The sequence below is a fragment of the Nuphar pumila genome, chromosome 4 (assembly GCF_984573655.1).
Source record: "Nuphar pumila chromosome 4, dmNupPumi1.hap1.1, whole genome shotgun sequence".
Lineage (NCBI taxonomy): Eukaryota > Viridiplantae > Streptophyta > Magnoliopsida > Nymphaeales > Nymphaeaceae > Nuphar > Nuphar pumila.
Genome location: NC_143252.1, coordinates 50,417,875 through 50,430,269, shown reverse-complemented (window position 1 = coordinate 50,430,269; position 12,395 = coordinate 50,417,875). Strand labels below are relative to the sequence as shown.

At 39.1% G+C, this 12,395-nt stretch overlaps 1 protein-coding gene across 1 annotated transcript; it reads right to left on the bottom strand.

The window, feature by feature from the left end:
* Window positions 1-4,158: 4,158 nt before the first annotated feature.
* Window positions 4,159-9,294, bottom strand: LOC149840203 (putative aminotransferase ACS12). The gene is made up of 4 exons (XM_090004367.1): window positions 8,682-9,294; window positions 8,441-8,575; window positions 5,139-5,299; window positions 4,159-5,048 (listed from the first exon to the last, which is right to left on the bottom strand). The coding sequence occupies exons 1-4, from the start codon at window positions 9,126-9,128 to the stop codon at window positions 4,193-4,195; spliced, it is 1,599 nt and encodes a 532-aa protein (XP_089860493.1). The 5' UTR covers window positions 9,129-9,294; the 3' UTR covers window positions 4,159-4,192.
* Between the last annotated feature and the right edge of the window lie 3,101 nt (window positions 9,295-12,395).

Sequence of the window (12,395 nt, the reverse complement as noted above, 5' to 3'; positions counted from 1 at the left end):
GTCTCACACCACTTCTTCTTCCTACAGATAATCAATCAGGAATCGGTACCGTGTAACTGGAAGGAGCTCCTTGCCGTTGTATCTGAACGAACTAGCTTTGGTCGACACATGTTGAAGAAACCAAGACTGAAGTGTATAAGTGCACCCCTCGACTAAAATGGACTCTCCAAGCGTGAAACGAGTCAATCCACTGTATAGGAAAGCAAGTGCGGCCATGGCTATCGAGAGACGACTGGTCTGTTGACTTTCCCATCTTCTCAGAAGTTGCACTATTCTGACATCTACATAATTTTGTCCGTCTGGAAAGAAAGTGAGTCCCACAGTGCACAGAACCATTGCATGCTGAATTCTCTCTCGAGTTATTCTGGATAGTGAACTGACTTCTGCGAATTCCTTATACTGTTGGTAGATCTTGACCAGGCTCACATATTCATTCTCGTTTTCCTCAATCAGTGGCCAAGACTTATGCTCTGTCATGCGAGCTAAAGCATCGTGGGGGTTCAAACCCTTGACATTAATAAAAAATTGTTGCTCCAATGGATCTTTAGGCTGACCGACGGGCTCGGACAGTCTCATGATCTCTGAAAATTCGTCCATCAACAGGGTCATCTCGCCCCACGGAAACCAGAACGTGCAAGTGCGCGGATTCCACCACTCTGTCAGTGCATGAATCAGATTGTCGTTGACTGTCAATTTTCCCACTGCAGATGCCAGTTCTAACCCGCAATCGCTCAGGTGGTCCGGAAACATACGAGAGAAGTTCTTGAACCAAATATAGTACCACCAGGGGAAGAAAGGTCCGGTGCTGAGAGTTTGATGCTCGGAAAGACTTTGTCGCACCTCGTAAGAGATGTGACCCTTAGGAAAGACAGAGTCGAGCTGACTGGATGTCATTGGACAGAAAGACAGAAAGATTGGAATTAGACTTAGGAAAAATACAAGAATTTTGAAAATTGCAGGCAGGATAAAATGAAAAAGCTGAAAATTCAAAGTCTAGAGGAACGAAAGAATGAAAAATCACCTAGAGTTTTGAAGAAAAAGTGGATAATTTGGAAAAATCGCTCAGGGTTTACAAAGAAATGCTTCATAAATGGGAAAATGAAGTATTTTGGAAAATTATCCAGTATTTTAGAAAAACTGGGAAAAATATGGGAAAATAAGATGGAAATGAATATCATACATTCAATCACAAATAATTATGCACATATAACATTCCCTAAGAAGCTGACTCTAAATGCATCAATTTTGAAAGAGCTTTAGGACCCTAATCCTGACTCTAGGCTCATATCAGCTGTGTCCAATCATGCTATGCTGATATACTCGAACTGAGGCTCGATGTACATGACATAAAAATTCATCTTTGATTCTAAGCTTGTGTTTTCCCAACATCCTTGAGCACCTGCCGATACACGTTGGACTATGGCCCTTGGTACGTGGCAGGGGGGCGTTAGCCCAAATAAGTGGCCCAGTTGTGAGGCTCTGTCCCGAACTATGGTTTTGAAAGAGAACCCAGCAACATGAAGACCGGGTAGACATAGGTGGGGTGGTTTTTGAAAATATGAACACATGCAAGCAAACAGATGACTCTAAGTCCTAAAGAGATAAAATTTTGAAATTTTTGAAGAAGCAAGCATTGTTTTCATACAATTCCTAGATTGATGAATGTTGTATTTCAAACTTAAGTCTATGTGAGCATGAATAATTCTCCTCAATATGGTCCTACCAAACCATGCCTAGTCTACATGCAGTTCATGTCAGCTAGGTTTAAGTCTAGGCTCCTAGGTTCGCATGATATCAGAAAGTAAAAGCTGACATTCCATAGAACACGATTTTGATAATTGAGTTAAGTCAAAGCATACACTTAATCAGATGAAGACAGGTCCCATCACGGTCGCCAAACCTGTTATCATCGCAAAATTGTTCCTTATTCCCTCTGCGAGAGTGAGAAGAAACGATTCTGCGAGTCAAACTCGACCAAAGTTTTGAAAATGGTTTTGAAAATTACTCGCCTCTGTTTTAAAAATTTGCGAGAAAATTCCATGGAATTGGATTCGCCTGTCAGTACGAGGTTCAACCGTTCCTGGCGCCTTTACCAGGGGTAATAGAACCAATGATCAAATGTGCGCTTTGACTAAGTTAAATGATCTAAATTATGCTCTATTTTCCTAGAATGCACAGAGAATCAGGCATGTGCTATAGAATTCTGAAAAATAATGCAAGTTTGAGAAATATGATGTTTGCTTTAGAAAATTGAAATGCATTTGGAAAATGATTGGAAAAGTGCTTGAAATTGAAATTCCTGGGAAAATCATTAAACTTCATTGAAACTCAGAAATTGGATTGGAAAATGAATTCTCATGAAAACTTGAATCTTGGGAAAATCGTTTTTTGAGATTTGAATTGCTTTTCTGAGGAAATGGATTTGAGAATTCTGATACAATCAGGAAGTTCATTGGAAAATGACTTTTGAAATGGAAAATGGATTCTCAGGAAAATGGGAAACCTAAGAAAATTGATTTTGAGATTGGAAACTTAGAATTGAGAATGTGGAAATCTTGAAAATCATAATTTGAACTTGGGAAATACTTTGAAATCTCATTTGAAAATTCAGAATTCTGAGAAAATCAAATCTTGAGAAAAACTTAGAAATTTTTGGGAAATCGATTTCTCTGAAATGGAATTAGGAAATGAGTTTGGAAATAATGCAAATTGAATGAATGAACATGAATTTGAAAGATATTTCAATTAAGGAATTGAGAAATCCTTTTGAGACTTTGAGAAATGTAGTGCATTTTTGAAGTTAGCCTAAGAGTGTAGGCTGAATGTGGCTAATACGAAGATCATAAATCATGGTTTTCTTCGTATTCTGACTATGGCCATAAATACGAATCCCACCAAATTCGTGAACTTCATAAGAGCTTGTGCATGTGCCATTCGTGTCAACCATAGTGATTTTGAAAAATATGCATATGCATCATACATCAGATATTGAAATTTTCAGAAATTAAACTATATGCAATGCGGTCCTATTATATGCAGAAAAGTAACTCTTATTCCAAATATTACATTGCTTTTACATTGAATTGAATAAAAAAATAAAATAACTAAATCTTCTTCCTGAAGGTTTCTGTAAAACTAAAAAATAATGTTAGCACAGAAATGTAGGTTTATCTGAATTTATCTGAAAATATGAGAAATTATCGGATATTATTTAGATATAAACCTAGTCACTTTTACTATCAAAATAAGATGCCTTGCTTCCCTTTCTCGTGCTTATTTGATGCAGGAGTGGAGCACAAGACTCAAGTTTGTAAGGATTCATTTGAATTTATTTTCATTTTAGATTTTTATTTTGATTCTGATGTTTGGATCACTATATCATATTCATATTTTTAGGATAAATATTAATTTTTTAGAAGTTTAGCATATTGGGTAATTTACTTTAATTAGAATTAAGTAAAATCTCATCTATTTATACACGAGGGATCTCTTTAGAAGAAGAGTTGAATGAGATAAATAGGTTATTCTCTTTTCTTTTAGTTTCTGGTTTTCTTCTTTATTTTATTTTTTTGCATCTTTCTGCTTTCTAATCCTTTTCTTGTATTTTTCTGCTTTTCTCAATTTCTGGGTAACATCATTATTTTATCTTCAACTTCTAATAGAAAGGCATGCAAAGCATAGTTGTATGAGGTGTACCAATATCAGATACCAGTACGAAACTCGTCTCTACCGCTGTTACGCTTGCATGTCTTTCTCCTTTGTTTCTCTTTCTTTTGTGTTTTTTTCTATTAACCATTACCGAATGATATGCTGCGCTTTTGGAACCAGATCCAGAAGGCGGCCAGTGAACACACGCAAACCATCCTAGATTGGAGGCAAAATCAGACAAGGAAACAGACCTTTGTTCGAAGCTCATTGTATTCTGTGTTGAAAAAAAAAAAAAAAAACTTCAGCTTGTTGCCGTAGTGACGATGTACCAGAATGAGAACTGGGAAAAGGACCGACCAGAAAACATACATCGCAGCAATTAGATTTGTGTACTATATATATTATCTTAATGAAGTGATCTGTGTGCTTCAGTTCCAGCTAAGGTTCTTCAAAAAACGGAGCAAAAAGCCATGCATATCCAACAAAGGAGAGGAAAAAGAAGGGCATTAATTGGAAGAAAAATCATTAGCAACTTTTTTTTTTATTATCTACGAAATTTACAGCTTTCAGAAACCTTTTTAATCCGTTTCATTACCACAGGCAAATCATCCTTTGATAACATGGTGAAACAGCAACGAAACCATCCGGGTTCGATACAGTGACAAGCCGACCCAGGCGTGACGTTGATCTTCCCTACGTCTAAGAGCTTCTCCCACAGCTCGAGCTCCCCTTTTTCACTATAAGACCTTATCAATCGGCTCATGTCGGCCCAACAATAGAAACCACCACTGCTCTTGGTGCACTCGATGCCCAACTCCTTCAGTCCATCCACAAAAGCAGTGTACATTCCACTAAGCCTCTCATGATTCTCCTTGATGAATCTACGGACAAAACTAGAGTCTGAAAGCATGGCTATGAGCAACCGTTGGGTTGGCGCAGAAACAGAAGAGAACCTAGCCAACCTTGTTGCAGCAGCCAACACGTTATCGTTATAAGAATAGAGCACCCCCACTCTGAAACCAGGAAGGCAGAGATCTTTGGATAGCCCGTAAATTAAGTGAACCCTGCTCTTATCAAAGTCTCCTGAATCAACTATCTCTGTGATGCTTACAAACTCATCTACTCCATGCACAGATCCAGCAAACACCTCATCAGAAATCAGATGTATGTTTTTCTCCCTCGCAAAATCCAGCAAAGCGTATAGAGTGCTTCTGCTAAGCACATGACCAACTGGGTTTGAAGGGTTTGAAATAAGAACTGCACGAACCTTCAGCCCACGCTTTTTCGACTGGTTGAATGCCCGCTCCAAAGCAGAGATGTTGATGTTGAAATTATCGCTGCTTCGACAGGGAACTGGTACCAATTCTATGCCGGTTCTCAGCTTTATGTCCCTGTCAAAACTGGTCCCAAGTAGTTTTGTCAATAGGCTACAAACGACTAACAAAGGATAAGCCTATAAGGATTATCTGATGGAAGAATTAGGTGGTTACCCTGGGTAGTATGGGGCTGGAACAAGAAATGCGTTTCCTGGATCAGCAAGGCAGAAGCTCAGTATCTCAATTGCCGGAGTGGCACCAGCTGTCAACACCATTTGGGATGGGTCGAATGAAACCTGCCTTCTCATGACCTCAGTCATAAATCCAGCCACAGCCTACAGAAGCAAAGCAGAAAAACAAAGATCTTTAATCATGAAATAACCTGTCAGCATACCCTTGTAATGGCAACCTATGAGATAATTAACAGATGCCCTTGGAAAGTGGGTCCTCAACAAGTTTTAACTTCTAAAATTTGTATAAGCAACAATTATACTAGTACATGGATCTCGGGGAAACCTTGAGGCTTAAAAAATATAAAAAATAACAAAAATAAGTAAGAAAATATCATGTTTAGACAAAAAATACATACATAAAAGAAATAAGAAAAACATATTTAAAATGTAAAAAATAAATAAGAAAACTATTTGATAATATCGTGATATTATCAAATTGGCGCTACTTTACCTACGTTATCGTTTGTTGAATTTACCCCGATAATATCACAATATTTTGAAAATGTCGCTGATATCTGTGACTATGGATCAGATCCATAACCAAGTTAAACCTCCAATATGTTTGCACATTGTAGGAAGGTTTTTTCACTTCTCCTGCCCTGAGTGCAGATTAAGGAGGTGTGAAAAATCACCTCATTCAATGGCTGTTAAATAGTGGTGTTGGGGAAGGAGTGTGCATCATCAATGTATTGTTTTGGCAAAACAAGTGTTTCCAAAAAATAGAGGTCGTTGTGGAATTCGATATGCACTCTTATCGCGATACGAGTGCGTATAGTACCCGTATCATATTATACGAGGTGCATCGATACAGGGTCAGCACCAATGTTATCAAAAACGTGCCTTGAGGCACAGCCCTCTGTGCCTCAAGGCGCAAGCCTGAGGTGTGAGGCGCAAAAAAAAAATTTGTACAAGATTTCTAAGACATAATCAACAAGATTTTTGTAGGTTAATCTCATATATTTTTCAGTTATTTCAGTTATGTAATCAGTTTCTTAGTATATTTTAACTTTTGTTGGTTAATCTCATATATTTTCCAGTTATGTAATCAGTTTTTTAGTTACTTTTATATGCTATGTCACAGAGACTCTCCAACTAGGTGCCGCACTTGCATCGCACCCTCACCCGCACCCGATGCGGTCAACCTGACCCTGGGTGCAGTCAACGCACCTAGGGCCATTTATGTCCAACTTTTAGACTTTATATATATAATTTTTTATATTTTTGCCGCACCCCCGCACCCATGTGACATAGTTTATATGTTAATCTCATATTGTTTAGAATAATCTTATATATTTTAACTTTTGTAGGTTAATCTCATACATTTTTCAGTTATGTAATCAGTTTCTTAGTATATTTTAACTTTTGTTGGTTAATCTCATATATTTTTCAGTTATGTAATCAGTTTTTAGTTACTTTTATATGTTAATCTCATATTTTTTAGTACTTATTTGAGATTTTCTATTTCTTATTGGTTGTTACTTCATCAATAAAGCATTTCTTTATTTATTTATATTTTTAGATATTTTTTTAAAGTTTTCAAAAAAAAATGAGGCTTACGCTTTATGCCTCGCCTCGGTTTTTTATAGAGCGCCTCGCTACGCCTCAACGCTTTTCACAACACTGGTCAGCACTCTTAAAAATTAACAAATCGTAATTTTTAAGTTTTGGGTTTTAAAGACCTCTAAAGGCTGGCTCCCTCATTTGTGTAGAAGTCATTAGACAGGTATCCACACACCATACGACTCATGAGAGCGATTTGGGGGAAAATTCGTGCACAAGGGAGAGGGATTTTGCGATTGGCTAAAGTAAAAGTGTATTCCAACCATTTTCCACTCAAGGAAGTGGGTTAAGGTAAGTAAATAATAATTATGAGAATGAACCACAGTATCAAGCATCTCTTGTAAACTACCAGACATCAATCAATCAAAACCTATATCAATTGAATTAGTGAAAACAACAGATACCCAAACCACAAGAAACTTTATACTATTATTTCTCAAAGTTTCTCCAGCCTCAACTAAAGAGTAACACCACATAATCCAATTTATGCTTGGAATAAGAAGTTGATCAACAACTTGTCAAATCACAACGAAGTCAGGAGGCCAGGTGTATGCTTCAGTGTAACAATTGTACTAGTACATGGATCCCAATCTAAAATGAGAGTAATGACACCTTTTTTTCGTGCTAGGCATAAATCTAAACTGAGAAGATCAACATTGTATTTTTTCCAATTCCATATGCAAACTTAGATTTCCCAAAAAAAAGTAGGCCATTTAACAGATAATACCTGTTAGAAACCACAACTCGCAGAACATATCAATTCCAATAATTAATCATCAAGTTAGGCTGTTTCTGAGTGGATGAGAATAAGACTATAATGTAGTAATAGTAAGTGTCTAAGCAGGAAGCAATACAGCCTAGTCTAACAGAGTAACCAAATTCCATGTGGAGACTATATTCAGGGCAATGCCTGCCAAAGACAACAGGAATTGACAGTTGGACCACATCAGTGTTCATCTTGACAGGCAGATCGAGTAACCCCAAATGAAAAAAATACCCCGTCAGAGCAGATATTCTGTGTGGAAGCTGGAGTAAAGTCTAGTACATGAAGATCAGCCCAAAAAGCCATCTAGATAAGTTCTAATAGTATCCAAGATGTAGATTGGATTGGGATTTGTGAACCTCGCGAGACACCTAAAGATCCTAAACTCTTCTTTAACATTCATTAGAAGTATCTTCATCGCTCTGGTCATAGATAGGCAACACCACAACAAGCAAACAATTGAGAGGGACTTAGGCTGATGTTGATCCTGCGAAGAACACATGCTTCTAGACAATGAAGACATGGATGAGTTGGTACATCTCGCCATAGGGATACACTTGCCAATTTCTGAGTATTAAAAGCAAATAAATCGATCTCCGCAATTTGGTCACAATTCATGACTCGAAGAAAAGCATTACTCAATGACTTTTGTCTCATTCGCAATCTAAATGAAGAAATAGAAACATTCGAAGAAAAGGCACTAGCAATTATAAGGAATTTCCAATAACTGAACCTATGACATGAGGAAGAACTATAAATCTATAATATGAATAATCACCCAGACCTGACACTCTGATGGAAAGCAACTTCTGCAAGATTGCACAGACAAAAACATCAATGAACTCTAAGAATCTACTCTGATGCAAATCGAAATAGATCTAAAATCATCTTCTGACAAAAAATAGATCAATGATTCATACATTTTTCATTGCCGGAATGCCGTCAAACTTCTGGTAGCAGGCAATCCCGCTAATACAGAGCGATGCTCCATCATCTGCGCCGATCAACGACCCTACATTAGCAGCAATCCAATCTCGCACCAGACCTTGAGACAACTGCGCAAACAATAAACCGGTAAACAACAAATAAAACAAAAATAATGGCTTGTTTAACAAAATATGAACCAAAAGTATGAATTCAAAACCCTAGAACACTCCATACCGTGTTATCCGCCAAGCCGAGTTGAATAACACCGTCAGGATTCGTCTTTGGGTCGTAGGGATCGTCCGAATGCCTCCGGATGCCGGAGTAGTAAGGTGACTCCCCGGCTTTGTTGATGGAAAGGGCCCGATACGAGATGTAGGTCGGGCCGGAGGAGCTCCGTGACGAAAGCCTCGCTGGAGGCGGCGAGGAGGTTTCCGGTGCGTCGTGAGGCAGAGGAGGCGACGACGGAGGAGGAGAAGGAGGAGGCGGCGGGCGGGAGAGGTGCCGGCGGAGGTAGAGTTGCAGGAAATAGAAGAGGGATAAGGGGATGACGGAGCCGAGGAAGAGACCGCCGCGGCCCTGAACGATGCCCTGCAACGGGACGATGAGCCTCATGTCCGTCCGCCCGGAGACGACTCCACCGCGCCGCCTGCCTTCCTCCCGCTCCCGATCGTCCTGTGTCATCTAGGGAGTTTCCGGCAAGGTTACGGCCGGAATCCCCCTCGTTCCCTCCGAAGCCTCGTCGGGCGATTTGTGAAGCGCAAATCCCTCGTTGCGTGTTGTTCCGGCCTGCTCCTCCACCCCTAAAACGGTGGGGCCCACCTGGGTTCCCTTCCACCACTCTTCAATCAACGTCGCTATTCTTATCTCGCTATCATCGACCACCCAGTAAAGACAATTCAAAAAAAAAATGTTGTGTTGAATTCCAAGATCAAGCTCGCCGTGTCATCCTGACAGTTTCATCGAAAAAACCCTTCTTTAACATAAAGACGCAATAAACAACAGAAAAGTCACTAATGCTGATGTGTCAAAACATAATCGCAAGACTTATTTTAGAAACTCAACCCTAAATTCGGTGACTATTTTTTCTTGGAAAGGCAAGTGCATATAATAATTAATTTTGTTTAAAAGGGCAAGCTAACGTGGGGATGTGGCCAAGAGAGGGCTGGGTCCCAGAGTTGGGTCGTTCGTGACCGTCCATAACAAACCCTGAGAGATGTTGTCAGTATCGGTATCGGCCCTGGCCAACGATTCGGGTGAATAAGCATATACCGATACTCAAGTGAATCGTCAGCTAAAAAAAATATTATGTATCAAACAAAACGTGACATGTGTTAAAGCCATTAAAATAATATTAAAAAATAATCTTTAAGTATATTTTATATTTATTAAAAAAAGCTGATTCAAGGGTAAAGCCTATCGATTTTCTGCCCGATACTGACAACATATTGCCTGAGACATTCTCCAGCTTCCTTTCCGGACAGTTTTATTTTTTTTTTTTTTAACCCCTGCCAGTTATACCATTGGGTTTTGAACCTGCAACGTCTCAACACAAAGTGACGTCCACTAAATGCTCTTACCAGACAAGTGAAGCTCTACATGTACAAGCCCAAGATCTAATACTGCTTGGAGAGGCCTTCTTCTTTCTTTCAGACAGGTTATCCAGCTGTAATGTATCATGGCTTTTATTCATCATGCTTATCATAACCACTTTTCAAATAGTAGAGTGTCGTGTCCACCCACTCGGGTCACCCGTGTCGTGTAGCAGCGGGCTTGGGGGAGAAGGTGGTGCTGATCCCCTTCGTCTCAGGTTTTGACTTTCACCAGGTGTGCGGGTGTCTTTAATTAATTGGTTCTGTAAGAGTTTAGGTGTCTATGAAGCCACTGAGATTTACCTTGCATGGAGGCGGGGCCCATTAAGTGACTAGGTTCTCAACAAGGGTTCTTGATCGTAATTAAAAAAAAAAAAGTAACATGCATCTCAAATATTCCAAGTTTGAGATTGAAGCATTCACAAGCATCCTAGAAGTTAAGGATCCCTAGAATTTAAGGGTTATGACTAGAAGCATATAGGATTAGTAAAAACTGAAATTCTATTATATATATTGCCATTGCGGTTGAAGGGAAAGTTTTATTGGACTACTGTTAAGCCCGCTTTATTATATGGTACGGAATGTTGGGCTGCCAAGAGACATCATATTCAAAAAATGGGGACCGGCAGTCATGGGCCTACCACAAAACTAAAGGCGGAGTTAACGCACTAAACTTTTTTATGATTAAAAAAGTCAAGTTATTTAATTAATTGAAACAACCTCTTCCAAGAAGTGGTTTCTAATAAAAGAACTATGCTAAAAGGACGTTTATGAAGACCATTTGAATAGATAAAGGTTATAATTTTACTAGATGGTGTAGTATGGTGGCATATATAATGTGTAACCACAACAATGTAGTATAAACATCATAATATTTTGGTCAGCATTTAACCCAGGCTTATCTTTCACTGATTCTTCACCAAACTTGAAATTGAATATTTTAGCACATTGCCATGATTGAACTTACTACCCTATTAGATAAAACCATGCAGAACACATCTCTAAGCTTAGTAATAACATCTAATGTGTGCATCTGAGTAAACAGGAGCATGTATCATCATATGGTATTATCGTTTTAAAGTGTATAACACAGCCTCAAAGGGGGTTTGGCATAGTGGGATGGGATCTAAGCCGCTAGTCTGGTGGTCTAGGTTCAAATTCTTTGGGCATCACCCTTTGCACAAGCCAAAGCATGGCGACTCTCTTAGGGCAAGAGGTACGCCCACATAGTTTTATGTTGTCAGGACAGCGATCATAAGTATGTCAGCGCGACTTGGTCTTTGGTCCTGGGGGGTGGTTTCTCAGTGTAAATAAAAAAAAAAAAAAAACAGTATTACACACAAACTCTCTCTCTCTCTCTCTTGTGTGTGACAATGTTTTAACAATGATCAAAAGGACATTCAAAAGTGGTTAATGCGTGTGACATTTTAAAAAAGTTTATAAAGCAATATATTTTTGTGCATCGTCATTGGTTCTTTCATTTGGTTTGAGAACCGAGTGAAATGCTTCTTTCTCATCAGATTCTGTGAATCTTGATGCACCTTTCGTGGGCTGTCCTGCCTTTCCCAAGTAGCTTGGTGCCAAAAACCTCTTTTTGTCCGTGAGCTCCGGACCACACATCCCACTCTCGGCCATTACCACATGACACCCTCTTGCTTAAGGGGCAGCCCAACCACTTCTGTCTACTCTTAAGAACAAACCGACATGTCATTTTCTTAAGAAAATCAAGTGAGAAACAATGTTGGAGGTTTCACTCACACATCATCACCATTCTCATCCACCAACAATACACTTTTATGCTTGCCTTCACATTCCAATTTGCACGTAATCTAAGCCAATGTTGTCTGTATAGTTGCGAATCTGCCTGAATCACCCGATTCGTATTATACCTTATCGCCGAGAAATCTATACGAAACCCAGCTGATTTGTTTTTTTTTTTAATATTTTTAAATAGTTTAAAATAAGTTTTGCCAAATTTAATATTATTTTAATGTTTTTGTAACACGTTATATACTGGTTAAAATTTTGCCAATTCAGTTCAGAATCGGGATCAGCCAATTCCTTGAATCATTTTGAAGATATATTCAGGGCGGAGACCGATTTTGACAACATTGACCTAAGCAATTTGCTATAAATCTATGTTACAAAAATATGGGTACACCTAGCTCCAACGGGGTTTGGCGTAGTGGGGTGGGTCTTGGCCGTTAGACGGACAATTAAGGTTTGATTTTCATGGGTGTCACCATTTTGTGCAAGCCGATGTCCAACATAGACCCCGGGGTGGGGGTCCTAGCTTTGGAGTTTTATGTTGCCGGCACGACGACTGCAGATATGGTTGGCTGAACCAGCGTTACCAGGT

What these genes read in the sequence shown, in the direction of transcription:
- LOC149840203 (XM_090004367.1), bottom strand. Translation starts at nt 9,128, where the DNA reads ATGACACAGGACGATCGGGAGCGGGAGGAAGGCAGGCGGCGCGGTGGA. An exon ending in TCGGCTTGGCGGATAACACG is followed by an intron (nt 8,576 to 8,681) that starts GTATGGAGTGTT and finishes TTGTTTGCGCAG; the next exon opens with TTGTCTCAAGGTCTGGTGCG. An exon ending in CCAGCCCCATACTACCCAGG is followed by an intron (nt 5,049 to 5,138) that starts GTAACCACCTAA and finishes ACTTGGGACCAG; the next exon opens with TTTTGACAGGGACATAAAGC.